This window comes from Mastigoproctus giganteus, chromosome 2 (assembly GCF_048544385.1).
Source record: "Mastigoproctus giganteus isolate SK-2022 chromosome 2, ASM4854438v1, whole genome shotgun sequence".
Taxonomy (NCBI): domain Eukaryota; kingdom Metazoa; phylum Arthropoda; class Arachnida; order Uropygi; family Thelyphonidae; genus Mastigoproctus; species Mastigoproctus giganteus.
Genome location: NC_143576.1, coordinates 2,725,467 through 2,744,597, shown reverse-complemented (window position 1 = coordinate 2,744,597; position 19,131 = coordinate 2,725,467). Strand labels below are relative to the sequence as shown.

General features: G+C 37.5%; 1 protein-coding gene across 1 annotated transcript in view; it reads left to right on the top strand.

Moving 5' to 3' along the window:
• The window catches only part of Dhc98D (Dynein heavy chain at 89D), a 971,787-nt gene that overhangs the window by 36,508 nt on the left and 916,148 nt on the right, over positions 1–19,131 (top strand). The window contains exons 5-8 of the mRNA XM_090387912.1: positions 8,999–9,008; positions 9,308–9,414; positions 11,632–11,652; positions 18,737–18,839. Coding sequence (XP_090244038.1) covers positions 8,999–9,008; positions 9,308–9,414; positions 11,632–11,652; positions 18,737–18,839 — 241 coding nt within the window. The remainder of the gene's footprint in view (positions 1–8,998; positions 9,009–9,307; positions 9,415–11,631; positions 11,653–18,736; positions 18,840–19,131) is intronic.

Below are 19,131 nucleotides of genomic sequence, written 5' to 3'. Positions count from 1 at the left end.
AGGCTGCTTAACAAATTGGAGCACTGTTGCATTGGAGGCAAATTGCTGCTATGGATAAAGGGATGGTTGAGTAGGAGAAGACAGAGAGTGGTAATCAATGTTTACTGCTCATTGTGGACTAATGTTATTAGTGGAGTCCCGCAGGGTTCAGTGTTGGGTCCATTGTTGTTTTCTGTATTTATAAATGATATTGATGATGTTATATGAAGTCTAAGTTTGCAGACGATACAAAGGTTGGCAGGGTTGTTAAGGACACTAATGACAGTATGCTGCTGCTGCTGCTGCTGCAACAGGATCTAGAAAAGTTGAGCAGATGGGCTGAGAGGTGGCAAATGAAGTTTAACATTGACAAATGTAAAGTACTACATATGGGAAGCAGTAACCCCAGAGTAACTTATCAACTCTGTGGTACTACACTGACAGTGGTAGAGAACAAAAAGGACCTGGGGCTAATTGTGCAGGCAGAGAGGAAGTTTTCTGAGCAGTGCAGACGGTGTGCAAGAGTAGCTCATGGTGTCTTGTCAATGATATACAGGAATTTTTCTAGCAGGGATAAGGAGGTGATTATCCCCTTATATACTCATATTACCTTATATTACTCAAGCCACACCTTGAGTACTGTATTCAGGTCTGGAGGCCTCATTTTAAGAAGGATGTAGAGCTGTTGGAATGAGTACATAGAATGGCAACAAGATTAGTGAATAGAATAAAGGGTTACTCTTACGAAGAAAGGCTTAAATTTTGCAAATTACAGTGTCTGGAGACTAGACACCTGCAAGGTGAACTGATTGAGATGTATAAAGCCTTGAATGGTTTAAGCATGCTCAATGCTGATGGGATCCTTCCTCTTGCTCAGAATAATCACTTGAGAGGGCATAAATTCAAATTGAGGAAAGACAGATGTAGGATAGATGTGCGGAAGTTTGTCTTTAGCCAGTGGATAGTTTCATCCTTTATTGTGGAAGTTGATAGCCTAAATAAATTTAAGGCTGGGCTGGACAGGTATTTGGAACAAATGGAGGGGTGAAATGGGAGAGTTTTTTTTTTGTCTGATGCTGCATAAGCTTGCTTTCTTGCATCATGTGCCTCTACTAATGCTAATGCTATATAACGTTACGATTAATGCAGCAAATGCTACAATGCAACAGATTAATGTAACTTTAATTTGTTGCATTTATTTTGTGATAATATTCCCTTTTCTATTAGTCTTGGATATACAAATAATTTTTCTTCATCTTTAGCTGGTGCAGCAGTTGCCTCTGACTGCATTATTTGGCCACTACTAATAATACTGCAGTTTTATTCTAAATTGCTTTTATAGGCCAGCCATTTTGTATTGTATGAAATGTATAATAAAAATTCCTGGTTTTCCTTTCAGTAGCTTTCAAAGGTTTTCCTTTGAGTAGTTAATCCTTGACCTTGCCATTCTGTGGGAAATTATCAGTTCTTCATTTCTGTGTAGTGTAGAGATTTATAGTATGGTGAATGCAACAACTGTACATTCTGGGTTTTTTCCCTTTCATGTGTTTTATTCTTGTATATTGCTTTTGTGATCCTGTTGCTCACAAAACCTAGATTTGTGTGATTCAGATATGAAACGTGAATTTATTGTGATATGTGATTGTAATTTGTAAAAGAATAAGAGAAGTTTAACTCAATATGATACGTAGAACACTTCCGTATGATACTCTCCAGAAATTTTAAATTAAAACAATTAAAAATGAAAAAATTAAATTTTTTACTTAATTTTTAATTGTATTAAATTGATTTTTAATTGTTTTCATTTGATTTTTAATTATTGTTAATTATTTCTTACTGTAATGTAAGATTTTCGATTTTTTAATTGTTTTCATTTTAAATCTCTGGAGAGTATCATACGGAAGTGTTCTACATATCATATTGAGGTAAACTTCTCTTATTCTTTTACAAATATTGATATCAACATAGAATGTATTGAGCATTATAGCTCTGGTTAATATTATCAAATTCAGTTTTAATCTCTTATCGATATTTCATTTGCTTCTTTTCTCTTCAGGTATAACCTATCGATACACACATTTATGGTGGATTTTTTGAAGACCTTGGTGCAAAGTTACATTAGATTAACACTAAGAAATATGGCCAAAGTTACCATATTTCTTTTCTAAAGTATAACCTTCAAAACAACATCGTTCCGAAGTTTACTGGGGTCAATTTAAATCATAAAATTTCGGGCGTAAAGCAACTAACACTTGCCACATCACGTAATATAATTAAGCTCGCCTTAAGATCTCGGTATTCTAATAAAGAAAAATATCTTTTCCAAGTTAGGAAACTTCACGACAAATTAAAGAATTATCTGCATCCTAACGATTGTTCTATATTGAAGACCTCTATAGATTTGAAACTTGAAGCACAAACCTCAGAAATAAAAAAGCAGACACGTTGACAAATTGAATACATTACCGGAAGGGTCAAGACACGTTTATACGAGTTGTGTGACGACCCCCCCCCCCCACATATTATTATTAGTATGAGTAATGGCCACATGGTGCAAGAAAGCCTATGGCTTATGCTGCACCAACCAAAAAAAAAAAAAAAAAAAACACCGGAATAAAACAATGATAAAAAAATAATAATAATTAATAAAAGAAAAGGAAATTCAACCTATCATCCTCTACGCTTCCCTCACCGGGAGGTACTATCCAGATGAACTTTGAATTTCCCTAAACTCTCAGCCTCTACCACCTATGTAGGCAATTATTCCAGTAATTTATAACTCGCTGGCTAAAATAAAACTTCCTGTAGTCCAATCTAAACATTTCCCCCTGTAACTTGAATTTATGTCCCCCAGTTCTAGCATCATTTATAATCTTGAAAATTTCATCCTCATTCATTTTACTGATGCCTCTCAGAGCCTTAAACACCTCAATCAAATCTCCCCTAAGGTGTCTAGTTTCCAAACTCAGCAGCCCACACATTCGAAGTCTTTCTTCATAACGATGCCCTTTTGCCAATCTCACCAGGTGAATTACCCGTGTTTGCACCCTTTTGAGAAGCTCAATGTCATTCTTTAGGTGCGGTCTCCGTACTTGAACACAGTATTCCAAGTGTGGTCTAACAAAAGCTTATATAATGGGATTATCACGTCCCTATCTCTACTTGCAAAAGTTCGATAGATCATCGATAGGACACCATGGGCCTTCCTTGCAACCTGTTTACAATGCTCAGATAATTTCATGTCTGACCATATTGTAACACCCAAATCCCTTTTCTCTAGTATTGGGTTTAGTTGAACTCCACCAAGTGTTTAATCCACTCTGTTGGATTAAAGCATAGCTGCCATTTTTCTGACCATTCCTGAAGTCTATCTAGGTCTCTCTGAAGAAGCTCAGCTTGACAGTGATCATTAACTACTCTACCAATTTTAACATCATCTGCAAATTTAGACATCACGCCCTCTATCCCTTCGTCGATGTCATTTATGAAAATTAAAAACAACAGTGGTCCTAATACTGATCCTTGGGGAACCCCACTTCTTACATCAACCTAATCTGAGGAATAGCCATTTATCACAACCCTCTGCCTCCTGCCCGGAAGCCATCCTGCTATCCATCTAAGGATTTCCCAGTGATTCCAACCTGTTCCAGCTTAAAAAGCAACTGCTCATGTGGGACTGAGTCAAAAGCTTTGCTGAAATCTAAATAAACAATGTCGAAATTATTCCCCAAATCCTGCTTGTGAGTGACCCTTTCAAAATAGCGAACCAGATTTGTTAAACATGATTTTCCTTTTACAAAACTATGCTGAGTATCCTGGAAAATTTCAGTTCTATCCAAATGATCTTGAATTCCACTCTTGATCATTGCCTCCATGATATTCCCTACCACTGAAGTCAGACTAACAGGTCGATAATTTCCCACTTCACTCTTAGAGCCACCCTTATGTATGGGAGATACATTGGCACTTTTCCAATCCAACGGAATCTCTCCAGAGTCTAGTGATGCTCGCATAATTAGCCTTAATGGTTCAATGCACTCACTTGACTTCTCCCTTAAGATTATAGGGTATATTCCATCAACTCCAGGAGCCTTACTGGCCTTTAGGCTCGAAAGTTTTTTCATTAAATAATCTTGCGAAATTTCAATATCATTAATTACATATTTTTTAACTTCGCGCCCACAATTTCCCATTGCCATAAAAGGTTTTTCATTTATAAATATCGATGCAAAATAACTGTTGAGTTCATCTGCAACGGCAGCTCGTGTATTTAATACTATCCCCTTTCCCTTATGTAAAGGTCCGATCTGGTTTGTCCTGCTCTTCTTGGCATTTATATATGTGAAGAATTCCTTATCCACCCCCCCTCCTCTTTGCTCTGTTTGTTAGTGCTTTCTCATAAACTGCCTTTGCCTGTCGAACCTTTTCTGTGGCTCTATTACAGATCATCTTGTAGCTGTTATAGGCTTCAGTATTTTTTATTGCTCTGTAACCTTTCCATGCCACCTTTTTCTGCTCAAGTAATGTGGCAACTTCACTATTCATTCAACTTGGAACCCTCCTCGTGGAGTATTTTTTTAATGGTAAATACGCATTCAAGGCATCTGTGATTAATGTTTTAAAAGCATACCACAGTTCAATTGTTTTCGTTCTCTGTGCGATATCTACCCAGTTAATAGAGGCCATGTAGTACCTTAAGGCATCTTAATTTCCTTTTCTGAAATTAAAACCCATACCTTTGCCTTTTACTGCTGCTACCTCTCTCATCATCATCCACCGTAGAACTCCATGATCACTTCCTGCTACTGGTTCTTCTACTCTCAGCCCTGTTATGTCATCTGATTCATGGGTGATGATGAGGTCTAGGATATTCTTTTCTCTAGTACTTTCCCTGATATGTTGATACAAATAACAGTCATCTAGTTGATTTAAAAATTTTGTTCCCCATGTCGAGTTTCCTTCCTATTTACTCCAATCAATTAGAAGCAAATTGAAATCACCCATAATAAGACTTTGACGCTTACTTGCCCATGCCATTTGCATGTAGAGGCTTTCTTCATAATCTTCACAATCACCTGGTCTGTAGATTACTCCTACTCGCATTATATCTTTGTTTCCAACTATTTCACACCATACAGATTCTATACTAGCATGTGAAACGTCTGAATCCGGTGAAAGCTATTGTCGCACTCAGGCTGCTTCTGATAAGAAGCATTACCCCACCACCCCTTTTATCTACCCTATGTGATAATTATACAATTATCACATCAATATACGTACTACGTAACTTCTAAGGACTTAAAAACTAAGGGGGGATATATATATATATATATACACTCTTTTTGCAGAATCATTTAAACATTTAAAATATTTATAATCTAATTTGGAATGTTCATATTTTATATTCAATAGAATCAGCCTTATCAGAAGGCTGCTTCTGATAAGCATTACTCCACCACCCCCTTCTATCTACCCTATGCTTCTTAAATACATTATACAAGCCATACTGAAACTCATCATCCCCAATTTCTGTGTGGCACCACATCTCCGCAAGCTCTATTATGTCTGCATTACTTGTTTTAACCAGCAGTTCGAATTTGCTCATTTTATTGACGACACTTCTAACATTACTATATAAACAATTAAGACTTACTGTTCTTGTTTATTTAACTACCCTAACACAACCCTTGAAGTTTTTTAGGCTCTCTTCCCTGGCATTAGCTACCTGCTCACTTGAAACGTTTCTGCCCCCAGAACATCTAGATAATATGTCCAGTTGGGGTAACAGATAAGAACACTTGAGGTATGTGCAAGAGTTACTTTGATCAATATTATCAGATAAACGCATGTCAGTATTACCCACATCCCCCCTAACTAGCAGTTTCCCTGAACCTTTAAGGTATCCTCAATAATACTGGCAAAAACTTTTGCACCACCTTTGTTTAAGTGTATCCCGTCTCTACAAAACGAATTCCTTTTACCTACAAGTGTGGGCCATGCTGATAGAAATTTTCCGTCTAAAGCCTTGCAGAATCCTTCAAGTCTTATGTTAATCCACAAGGCTTTTAACATATAATCCCTCCTATCATGTCTGGGCAGAATTGTAGACACATAGACATTGTGGCCTAGCTCGCGGCATTTCCTCAGCATGGTCCTGTATTTTTCCAACAAATCGTCAAATCGTGTATGTTTAACGTCATTAGTCCCCACATGAATAATAATATTTTCTTTACCCCTTTAAAATCTGATAATCTGTTGGTGACACCATTAATAGTTGCTCCCGGCAGACATACCCTGGTTCTACTCCACCTATCCTTATTACAAAAAATATTCCCCGTTTCCCTGACAATGGCGTCTCCTAATAAAACAATGTCCTTTTTAACCAGAGTAGTTTGCACTTGGTTTTTCTGTTTTTAGGCCCGAATCGGGTTTGCATCACTTGGTAGATTGCTGGAGTCTTGAGTCCCTGATGAGCTCCCAGATGCATTATTCTTGAGGGCAAGCACCCATGTTTTCAGTGACTCAGATTGGTCCATCAGTGCACCAAATTGTAATTTAAGATTGCTGCACTCCTTACATCGATCACAAAGAAAAGAATCCCCAGGCGAGCTATGATTAGTCACCAGTTCGACCTTGGAAAACATTCCACAGGTTCCGCAATGGATTAAATCATGACTCACCTGTAAATCGCCATCGGCTATTTCCGTGTGAGTCATGATACCCTGTGACGTGTTTAAGATAGATTTCGTAACTACAATTATAAAGTTAGCTAAATATCAATGGAAATTAACTTTAAAAAATTATATCTATAATATTATAAAAATCAAACTGTTACAGGAAAACCTATAACAAAATATTTAAAAGCACTAATCAGCAGTAATCAATCCACTTAACTGAGCAGCCCTGACGAAGTGCGTCCGCTCACCTCGAATGCCAACACTCGAATGCACAACAGTCTACTGCAGAATACTTCATGAATATGCACAATGGTCTACTGCAGAATACTTCATGAATATGCACAATGTTCTACTGCAGAATACCTCATGAATATGCACAATGGTCTACTGAAGAATACTTCAGCTAGTTTGCGAACACCCCCTTGCCCAACATTCAACAAACCGACATATCAACAGGTTACAAATCTTTCCTCATATATGCTATTGCAGGACCAGCGACCACTCTTATCCAAAGGATTAAATTACAATTTACCACCTCGAAAACTACCTGAAAGACAGTGCATAATTAATATTGAATTTGGACTTTGTAATGTTCCACAAAAATATTTATTTATTCAACAAGTTAAGGTGGTGAATAACATTAAAGAAACGTGACTTCCTAAAAGGAAGGAAAATCACTTTGCAATTTCTTTCGTTAAATTAATTTTTTAATTGTGTTAAATTGATTTTTAATTGTGTTCTTTTGATTTTTAATTATTTATTATTGTAATGTAAGATTTTCGAATTTTTAATTGTTTTCATTTTAAATTTCTGGAGAGTATCATTCCTAAGTGTTCTAAGTATCATATTGAGGTAAACTTCTCTTATTCTTTTAAAAATATTGATATCAACGTGAGAACGTTATTGAGCATTATAGCTCTGGTTCATACTAGATTCACTACTAGATTTTCAAAAAAAAAAAAAAAAAACCTTTCAGCACACAGCTTTGCTCCTAGACAAAAAAGAGAAACTTATTCCAAAAGTGTCCAGGATAAAATAGTAATACAATGATACAACCAAGGCGGGCCCTGTTCAAGAATTACTTGTGGGCCCTTGGGGCACTACGCAAAACATATATGGGGTGTTTTTGTAATAGTGATTTTTTAATCTTTTTTTTGTTTCAAATTTTACAGTAACTAAGAAATAATTAAATAATTTTATATTATGCTGAACACAGATTTTAAATAGAATAATATTTAATACAATCAACAATATTGTTTAACAGTTGCAGTCATCTTATTAGCATTAGCATTAGCATTAGCAAAGGTACATGACGTAAGAAAGCAAGCTTATATAGAATCAGCCAAAAAAAAAAAAAAAACCCTTATTTCACCCATCCACTAGCTCCAAATGTTTGTAAAGTTCTGCCTTGAATCTATTTAAGCTATCAACTTCTACAACGAAAGATGGAAGTTTGTTCTACCAATCAACTACCCGCTGTCTAAAGGCAAACTTCTGCACATCTATCCTACAACTGTCTTTCCTCAAACTGAATTTTTGCCCTCTCAGGTGATTATTCTGAGCAAGAGGAAGAATCCCATCAGCATTGAGCATGCTCAAAACATTCAAGGCTTTATACACCTCAATCAGATCACCTCGCAGGTGCCTAGTCTCCAGACGCTGTAATTTGCAAAACTTAAGCCTTTCTTTGTAAGAGCAACCCTTTGTTCCATTCACTAATCTTGTTGCCCTTCTCTGTACTCATTCCAACAGCTCTACATCCTTCTCAAAATGAGACCTCCAGACCTGTATACAGTACTCAAGATGTGGTCTGACCATTGCCTTATACAAGGGGATAATGACTTCGTTATCCCTGCTAGAGAAATTCCTGTATACCATTGATAAGACACCATGAGCTACCCTTGCAGACCATCCGCACTGCTCAGAAAACTTCATATCTGCCTGAACAATTACCTCCAGGTCCTTTTCATTCTCTACCACTGTCAGTGTGGTACAACAGAATCGATACGTTACTCTGGGATTACTGCTTCCCATATGTAGTACTTTACATTTATCAATGTTAAACTTCATTTGCCATCTCTCAGCCCATCTGCTCAACTTTTCTAGATCCTGTTGTAGCAGTGTACTGTGTCATTAGTGTCATTAACAACCCTGCCAACCTTATTTAAAGGCTGATATGTTTAGATGGGGAAATAGTTAGCAGTTCTTAAATTAGGGCCTTTGGAACCATAATCTTGAATAATAATATACATATGGTGTTTATCATGCTCATATAAGTTGCACTCCGCACATCTATCTTACATTGACAGTTGTAGGATAGATGTGCGGAAGTTTGCCTTTAGCCAGCAGATAGTCGGTTGGGGGAACAGACTTCCATCCTTTGTTGTGGAAGTTGATAGCCTAAATAAATGTAAGGCTGAGCTGGACAGGTATTTGGAATGAATGGAGGGGTGAAATGAGAGTGGGGTTTTTTTTTTTTTTTTTTTTGTCTGATGCAACATTTGCTTTCTTGCATCATATGCCTCTACTAATACTAATACTAATGCTAATAAGCCAAATTGTTTTGAGTATATAGTATATTATTTATTATATAGAGAGTGTTTTTTTTATTATGTGAATGTCCTGTTTTGTATTATCTCAGGTAACTAAAGAAGAGTCACTGTTGATGGAATCCATGCGAAAAATATGGTCTGACCTTGAATATGAATCAAAAAAAATAAATCATAGTTTGATTCCTGTAAAGAGAAAATTTATTAAGGTTTGTTATATATATTTGTTTTTTTCAATAAACATATGAATTTTGTGTTTTTCAGAGGCATCGGTAAATTTTATTTAAATATTTTTAATAACTAACATTTGGAGTAACATGATGTCTATTTACAAGTTTTCATGTAAGTCACATTTAATTATAATGAAAATACAAAAAAAAGTAAAAAGTTTTAATTAGTTTAGAAATGTTTGCTCAGCGTTCATTGTTTTTAAATATTCCTTCACTGTGTACAGAGCCGTGCAAAGGGTGAGACAAACAAGGCTCTTGCCTCATGTGAAAAGCTGAAAGGGGTGCCAAAACAAAGATTAAATAATGGCAAACTTTTTTGATTTTTTTTTTGATCATTCCAATCCATTTATCATCTTTGTTGTGCCATTGTATAGATACCAAGCTCTGCATGCCAGCGTTATCTGGGACACCACCATGGTTGTCACCCCACTGGTTGCCATTTTTATAACCTAAATTTTAATTTTTTATTAAAACATATACCAGAAATGTATTTTAAATAAGTCATATTTTTTTAAATAAAATTTTTTTTTTAGATGGGGAAATAGTTATTTCCCCATCTAAAAAATTTCTTGCCTCAGGTACTCAAATGGTCCTGACTGTGTATTTAGAAATGTTTGTGTTTTCAAGAGTGTTGCAAAGTGTTAATTTTAGTAATTGATTATATCAGTGAATTGCATTGCAATGCATGTAGCACAAAGTTCTGTGAGATTCCAGCACATTTGGAGGCTAGTGGGAGCCAGATGTGTTCAAAGCCACTAAGTGGATTTTCTTATTTATTGATATGAAATTATTGTTTTTCTAAAACTTTTAATTTAAATTTAGTAGTATAGCATTATTTTGTGATTTTCTGATTAATCTGGTGTATTTATTCTTTACTCGGCCTTGTAATTGCATAAAAAGTATCGTTAAGGGTATCAAATCCACGTGTTACAAGTTGCAGCTCCACTGAACGAGAAGTTTTTTAGCTGCTTTATTGACCAGTTGTTACATCAAATTATTTTCTAAAGGTAGCTTATAGACCTAGTCAGGATCGTTAGTTTATACTGAATTGAGACAGCGAGATTTGGAAGTTAATTAATACTTCTCCGTAGCCAGGTGGGAAGGAGCAGCAGTGCGTAGCACACGCTTCTTGATTAGACCGGGGTTCGAGCCCGTCACCACCAAATACGGAAGATACGGAAAGGTCAGGGAATGACCACCGCATATCCCAGAGCAATATGGCCTTAGTTGCTAATGCTCCTAAAACACCAAATAACAACAACAACAACAACAATTAATACTTAAGTGTCTGTAGATTTACTGTTCGTAATTTGCTGCCTTTGTTATACGATACAACGTTATATCCCGAACTAGATAGCGTTAGTATAGTATAGTATATAATATAATATTGTCAATTAATCAGTGAAATCTATTAATTTTGTTAAACTTCATTCTCAATTAAATTGTACTTTTAACTAAATACAAACGTAATCTAAACGTTTATATGACAAACGTAACATAATTAATTAATACATAACTTGATACGGAAGTTATATAAAGGGAACTTGTAAATAATAATTGATACCGAAAATTATGTATAGCGTTATAACTGTGTTGGGATAAAAGTTTTGGGTATAATTTTGTACTGAAATTGAAATTTTATTGAAATTAAATTGAAATCATGACTCAGACCAGAGCAGCAAAGCAAAAGGCTCAAGCTAATGGGAGTGCTGTGGCTCAGAGGAGAACTGAGGGGGGACAGTTGCCCCCTGAATCACAGCCTTTTTAAATGCACTGCTTGCATGATGTTTGTGGAGCAATCGGGTACGGGACATGATATTGTCATGGGGGGATGTCTTTGTGTGTGCGCACGATGCAAGGAGTGTAACAAAATCAGGCGGCAACTCAGCATTGTAATGGGCCTATATGAGAGCTTGAAGGTCAGGGTGGATGCCCTCGAAGGATCTAAATTGAGGGGGCCCATCAAGCTCTTAGCTGCCCACATCAATGCCAGAGCTTGCACTTGGTTATCATGCAACACAGCGGCAACCCCCAAGGCAGAATGCGCTGCTCCCACAGGAACTAGTAGTTATTGGTGACTCTATTGTCAGGGAAACGGGGAACATGCTTTGTAAAAAGGATAGGTGGAACAGGACCAGGGTATGTCTGCCAGGTACAAAGGTTGATGACGTTGTAGAGTGGATATCATCTTTTAAGGGCACAAAAGGTGATATAGTTGTAGCACATTTGGAGGCTAGTGGGAGCCAGATGTGTTCAAAGCCGCTAAGTGGATTTTCTTATTTATTGATATGAAATTATTGTTTTTCTAAAACTTTTAATTGAAATTTAGTAGTATAGCACGTCGGCACTAATGATATTAAGAGTAGGAGACTGGCAGAATTACTTAACAAGTACAGATCACTGTTCAAAAAAAGCCATGAATTAGGGTTGAATTTGAAAGTGGCTGCAATTCTGCCCAGACACGATAGGGAGGGAGTATATGATGAGAGCCTTGTCGATCAATTCGGCCCTGGAAAGATTGTGCAAGGCTCAAGGGGTAGAATGTTTTTCAGCTTCGAAAAATCGAAGCTGAAAAAAATGCAGGATATTTCAGAGACTGCTGGGAGTCATTGCAGTACAAGTAAACACATGGGTTGTGTTAGGGTAGCTAAGAATAGGTGCATGTATACTTAGTTGCTTGTACACCAATGCTAGGAGTTTGGTAAATAAATTTGATGAATTTGAGGTATTGCTCTAAACATCAAAGGAGGATATTGTTGGGATATCAGAGACGTGGTGTCACACAGATATAAGGAATGCAGAACTGGAATTTGGGGAGTACAACGTCTACAGAAAGGATAGACAGGATAGGAAGGGTGGAGGGGTTATGCTATTAGTTAAGAAACACATAAAATCCAAGGAAGTGAAGCCAGTCGACATCGCTGGACAGTGCAGTGTCGAGTCAGTTTGGTGTGACATAAGCATTGGGAGATCAAAATTGAGAGTAGGAGTATGCTATAGGCCTAATGACTCTGATGAGTATAAGAAGAAACTGTAGAGGGAAATAGAGTGGCCCAGTAAATCAGAGAGTCTTATAATGGGGGATTTTAATTTCCCAGATATTGACTGGAATATGTGGGTTGGTCACTCACACACTAGCAAGGCTTTTGTGGATTTATTGGATGATTGTTTCCTACATCAGCCTGTTCGGGAGGCAACTAGAGGGAGTAATACTCTTGATTTGATTATCAGTAGTGATTCTTCATGCATTAAGAATTTGCAGATAACGGAACCACTAGGTGACAGTGATCACAGTGTGCTGAAGTGGGATTTACTCAAAGAGGCAACTACCATCAGGGGTAAAGGGAAGGGTTATTGCTTTCGTAAAGGCGACTGTGATGGTCTGAGACAGTATTTAAATTCTAAACAGTGGGACGAACTGATGATGTTACCAACAGCAAATTCAAAATGGGAAGCATTCAAAGAACGTATCTTGGAAGCTACTAGGCTTTACATACCAAGTAAGAAATATTAGCATTAGCATTAGTAGAGGCATTTGATGCAAGAAAGCAAGCTTATGCAGCATTAGCCAAAAAAAAAAAAAAAAAAAAGTAAAATAAATAAATAAAAAATAACCACTTCCACTTCACCCTTCTGTTCGTTCAAAATACCTGTCCAGCTGAGCCTTAAACTTATTTAGGCTATCAACTTCCACGACAAGGGATGGAAGTCTGTTCCACCAACCAACCACCCGCTGGCTAAAGGCAAATTTCCGCACATCTATCCTACATCTGTCTTTCCTCAATTTGAATTTATGCCCTCTCAGGTGATTATTCTGAGCAAGAGGAAGAATCCCATCAGCATTGAGCATGCTCAAACCATTCAAGGCTTTATACACCTCTATCAGATCACCTCGCTGGTGCCTAGTCTCCAGACACTGTAATTCGCAAAACTTAAGCCTTTCGTCGTAAGAGCACTCCTTTGTTCCATTCACTAATCTTGTTGCCCTTCTCTGTACTCGTTTCAGCAGCTGTACATCCTTCTTGAAATGAGGCCTCCAGGCCTGTATACTGTACTCTAGGTGTGGGCTGACCATTGCCTTATACAAGGGAATAATCACCTCCTTATCCCTGCTAGAAAAATTCCTATATATATCATTGACAATACACCATGAGCTACTCTTGCAGCCTGTCTGCACTGCTCAGAGAACTTCATATTGTTCAAGGTTTAGGCCTAAATGGATGTCAGATGAACTAATGAGACATATGGCAGAGAAGAAAAATGCATGGATACATATAAATTAACACGTGACACAAAAGCCTATGATAGATATAAGCTGGTCTGTGACCAAGTCACAAAGGAGATTAGGCAGGAAAAGGCAGATTATGAGAAATCTTTGGCAAAGGATGCAAAGAAAAACAGCAAAGAGTTCTGTACTTATGTAAACTCTAGAAGGAAGGGGATGAATCAGATTGGTCCACTTGATATCGATGGTTCAACTGTTGATGATCCTTTTCAGGTAGCTAACAAACTAAATGAATATTTTGCATCAACATTCACACATGAGGAGTTGTTCAGCAAGGGGAATGGCAGAGGTGTATTCAACTCTGGCAGTAAGCTAGATAATCTTGTAATAACTGAATGTAAAGTTGAGGAGAAATTGTTGAAGATAAACACAAGAAAGGCATCTGTGGTGGATAGGATCTATCCGGTTATGTTAAAGGAGGAAGCAAAGGAAGTAAGCAAACCCTTAGCCATAATTGTGAGAGCTTCCTTGGACTCAGGGGAGGTACCCATAGACTGGAGATGTGCAAATGTGACCCCAATTCACAAAGGAGGATCAAAGGCTGACACAAATAATTATAGACCTGTGAGTTTAACTTCTGTTCCAGAAAAATTAATGGAGGCCCTGGTTAAAGAAGCATTGCAGGATCATCTAGACAAGACTTCAGTTATAGCTCGGACACAGCATGGTTTTGTTAAGGGGAAGTCTTGCCTGACCAATTAGATTGGATACTATGATGCAGTCACAAAAGAGCTGGATGCAGGGAATAACTTTGATATTATATACTTGGATCTTAGAAAGGCTTTTGATACTGTTGCACATGGAAGACTGCTGCACAAATTGGAGGCAAATTGCTGCTATGGATAAAGAGGTGGTTGAGGGGGAGAAGACAGAGAGTGGTAATCAATGGACACTGCTCATAGTGGACTAATGTTATTAGTGGATTCCCTCAGGATTCAGTGTTGGGTTCATTATTGTTTTCTGTATTTATAAATAATATTGATGATGGTATATCAAGCTTAATGTCCAAGTTTGCAGACGATACAAAGGTTGGCAGGGTTGTTAAGGACACTACTGACACTATCCTGCTGCAACAGGATCTGGAAAGGTTGAGCAGATGGGCTGAGAAGTGGCAAATGAGGTTTAACATTGAAAAATGTAAAGTACTACATATGGGAAACAGCAACCCCAGAGCAATGTATCAATTCTGTGGTACTACACTGAGAGTGGTAGAGAATAAAAAGGACCTGGGGTAATTGTGCAGGCAGATATGAAGTTCTCTGAGCAGTGCAGACAGGTGCAAGAGGAGCTCATGGTGTCTTGTCAAAGATATTCAGGAATTTTTCTAGAAGGGATAAGGCGGTGATTATTCCCTTGTATAAGGCAATGGTCAGGCCACACCTTGAGTACTGTATTCAGGTCTGGAGGCCTAATTTCAAGAAGGATGTAGAGCTGCTGGAACGAGTACAGAGAAGGGCTACAAGGTTAGTGAATGGAACAAAGGGTTGCTCTTACGAAGAAAGGCTTAAGTTTTGCAAATTACAGTGTCTGGAGACTAGGCACCGGCGAGGTGATCTGGTAGAGGTGTATAAAGCCTTGGATGGTTTGAGCATGCTGAATGCTGATGGGATTCTTCCTCTTGCTCAGAATAATCACCTGAGAGGGCATAAATTCAAATTGAGAAAAGACAGATGTAGGATAGATGTGCGGAAATTTGCCTTTAGCCAGCGGGTAGTTGGTTGGTGGAACAGACTTCCATCCCTTGTTGTGGAAGTTGATAGCCTAAATAAATTTAAGTCTCAGCTGGACAGGTATTTCTAACGAACGGTGGGGTGAAGTGGAATTTTTTTTTTTTTTTTTTTTTTTTTTTTTTGGCTGATTCTGCTTAAGCTTCATTTCTTGCATCCTATGCCTCTACTAATGCTAATTTCTTTGATGCTCTCCTTTGCTGTTACTGGTAATTGTTGCATAAATGGGTCTTCAGATGGCTGCTCATATTCCTTTCCATTATTTCACTCATTATTAATGCTCTAAAAGCTTGTAACCTTCCTATTTCATGGCTTATACACATTCATTTATGCAATTTTGCAGTGAGTGATATTCATTCAGATATTCAGAAAACTCATTTTTCTTATTAAATCTAGTACTCTGAAAGTCTTCTCTTTGGAGGAATCAAAGGATCATTTATGTTGTAACTGCTTTTCCAAAATGAATTAAAAATTAAAAATCTTTTTTGATATATGAAAATGACTTACCTGTATTTATTTTTTCTGGTACACAAAAAGAATAAATACTTGTATTTCAGTGAAGAACAGAATTTTTATCCCAGTAGGATTTGTAGCTTAGCTTTCAATCTTTTTTGCATCAAACATTCTTCGAACATAAAGGAACCTGAAGGTACAACTGTTATTTCATGACTGAAGTGAGATGAATTATATACTATTGCATCCTTCAATCATGAATGGATATACACTGAGTGATCACTGAATTATGACTACCCCTATGAAAACTGAATACGACCCATTGCACCATGTGAGGTACGAGAGTGCGGAGTTAGTCGACGTACGTAGCATAGATAAGGTGTCAATAGTTCAATTGGTAGTAAAATTCTGAATGTAATGGGTAAAAGGAAGGATTTATCGGACTTTGATAAAAGACAGATTGTGGGTGCTTGATGAGCTGGTGCCTCGATTTCCCAAACGGCTAAACTTGTGGGATGTTCGAGAGCCGCTGAAGTTAAAATGTACCAGGGCTGGCTTCAAAATGGTCAAATAAAGACCCGACGGGAAAACTGCAAATGTCAGCGAAAGGTTGATGTTAGATGTGAGCATCGGTCCAACAACTCGTACAAGCAAACAGGCACAGCACTGTTCAAGAGTTTACTACCCAAAACAACGTGGATCAACCTGGAACAATATCTAGCATGACCATGCGTCGCACGCTCGCACATATGGGCTATACCAGCAGACGATCCTTACGGCATCCTCTCCTACCCAAGGTTCATCGGCGTAAAAGACCTGCCAGAGCATTCAATTTGGACATTAGAAGACTAGAAGAAGGTATGCTGGGTTGGATGAGTCACATTATTTACTCCACACCGTGGATGGCCATGTACGGATTTGTCATCAACAACACGAGGCTCTTGATCCATCATGCATGGTATCAAAAGTGCAGGCTGGTGGAGGCGGTTATATGGTATGGGGCATGTTTCACTGGTATGAACTTGGACTTCTGGTGCATGTGAACAACGTATCAGTGGTCTCTGCTATTGTCAACTGCTTGCTGACTGTATAGACACTGCTAGGGTACACTTTTTCCCGAATGTCGATGGTGTGTTCCAAGATGACAATGCACCAAGCCATCGGGCACTTGTTGTGCAGGAATGGTTTGAGGAACACAGTTCTGACCCAGCATATCGATTGGCCTCCGAACTCCCCCAATATCAATCCCATAGAGCACTTTTGGGACACTATGAAAAGGCATATCAGGTGTCTGGATACACCAATCATCTCCATACCTGCATTGCTGACCACATTACACACAGCTTGGTTGGCCATACCTCCCGAATGTTTCCGAAATCTTGTTGAGTCAATGCCATGTGGGGATCCTAGCTCATGCTTATTATCTACCATCATTTTTGGATGGTAAAAAGGATAATATCTTGTAGCATTATTTGCATTGGAAGGAACCATCTGAATACTTGGGCATATTTTTTCTGATTTTTATCACAGAAGATTTTTTTGGATTGTATACTTACTAACTGTTACTACTTCTGTGTGAGTCTTCAGTGGATGGTCAAAGTATTTAGAACTTGCGTGAATACAAATCAGTATCTACAGAAGTAGGTTTCCTTTAATTGGAAGTGAAGGGAGTTTTCAGTTCTGAGATTGTCCCTGAAAAGTAATGACTTCTGAGAATCTCTTTTGGTTCTCTTTTGAATGATTAATTCAGTTCTTATTGTTTAGATTTATGTAGATAGTTCTTAGATTCCCCTCACCTGTTTAGATTACAAAAATATCATCACTGAATCTGATCCATAGTACTGGTTGTATTCTGTAATTACTTCTGGTCAGAATTGGTGTTATGGCACTTTTACTCAAGTAGATGTGAAGGAGGGTTTCCATCCTGAGACCTTGTTGTTGTTGTAAGTAGAAGTGTTCTTGTAGTTAACTGTCCTGCAGTGATGTCTGTGATTTTTCACAATATCATGGAGGTCTAGCTATGGTATGGAATTCCTAAAAGTTCTTAACCTCTAGTCTAGAGCAATAATTTTAATTTCTTCTTATTTTGCCATGGCCTTTGTTCAAAGATAGCTACATGAGGTCCTACATCACCCAGCCTTGATAGATTGTCTATTTGGCAAAGTTGGAAACTAATGGATTACCCTGTTGCTCAGAGATTTGCTTCCTTCTGTGAATTAACTGAATTTAGAAAAATTACATGCAAAATAGAAAATAAAGCCACTTCTTATCCACTTTTAGCTTGGCAAGAAATTGTAGTGCAGCATCCAGATATATGTGCCATAATTATTTGCTTGAAGAGCTTGAACCTGGGAAATCTTATGTGGAACCATGCAAAGTGATTTACAAAAAACTTTCCATATACTAGATATGGACACTTCTTGTTGAAGTGAAATAGCACATTTTCTAATGGTACTATTCGGACTTATGTTTTTTGCCCACCATCTGCAGCAAAGATTTCAGCACTAGTATGTAGCAATAGTAGTACAAATTAATTTTACACAGTGTATTGCATATGTTGCCTGTGATTTCAGATTTCTTTATGGCTCACAGCCTTATTAGAATACCATGATAGAGATTATGCAGATATTGATATTGCCTTTATATAGGAAAATTCCACAACTTCTTTGTGTGGCCTCACCCTGTATATCACAGCCTATTTGAAATAGTTCCTTATTTTCTAAATTTTCTGATAGATCTTTTTACTTGTTTTATTGTTTAGGTAGGATGATGATTAATAAATGTTGATTTTGGTTAATTATTCCCTTTTATATATTTTGAGTTATTTTATTTCCAGACTACTCAGAAACAAGTGGAAGAATTTGCTCAGATTGCTAAAAATTTATATAATCAGTATGTTGAAGATGGACCTGGAACTTGTGGAGAAGAATTGGATAGAGGCAAGTAATTTTTTTTGTCCTACTTTTCTCTTTTATGTTGAAATATAAAAATCAAGAACTCGTGAATTCCTATGTTTGAACTTGCATGAATTTGCAGAACACCCCATTTATTTTAAGGCATTGGCTATTCACAAACAAAAATTAAGTCAAATTAGAAAGAAATTAAAATTTAAGCATCATTAATGTTGCATATTTGTGACATTGCTAATGTGTACACAGTCATCCTTTACGGGGGGAGTATATGATGAGAGCCTTGTCGATCAATTCGGCCCTGGAAAGATTGTGCAAGGCT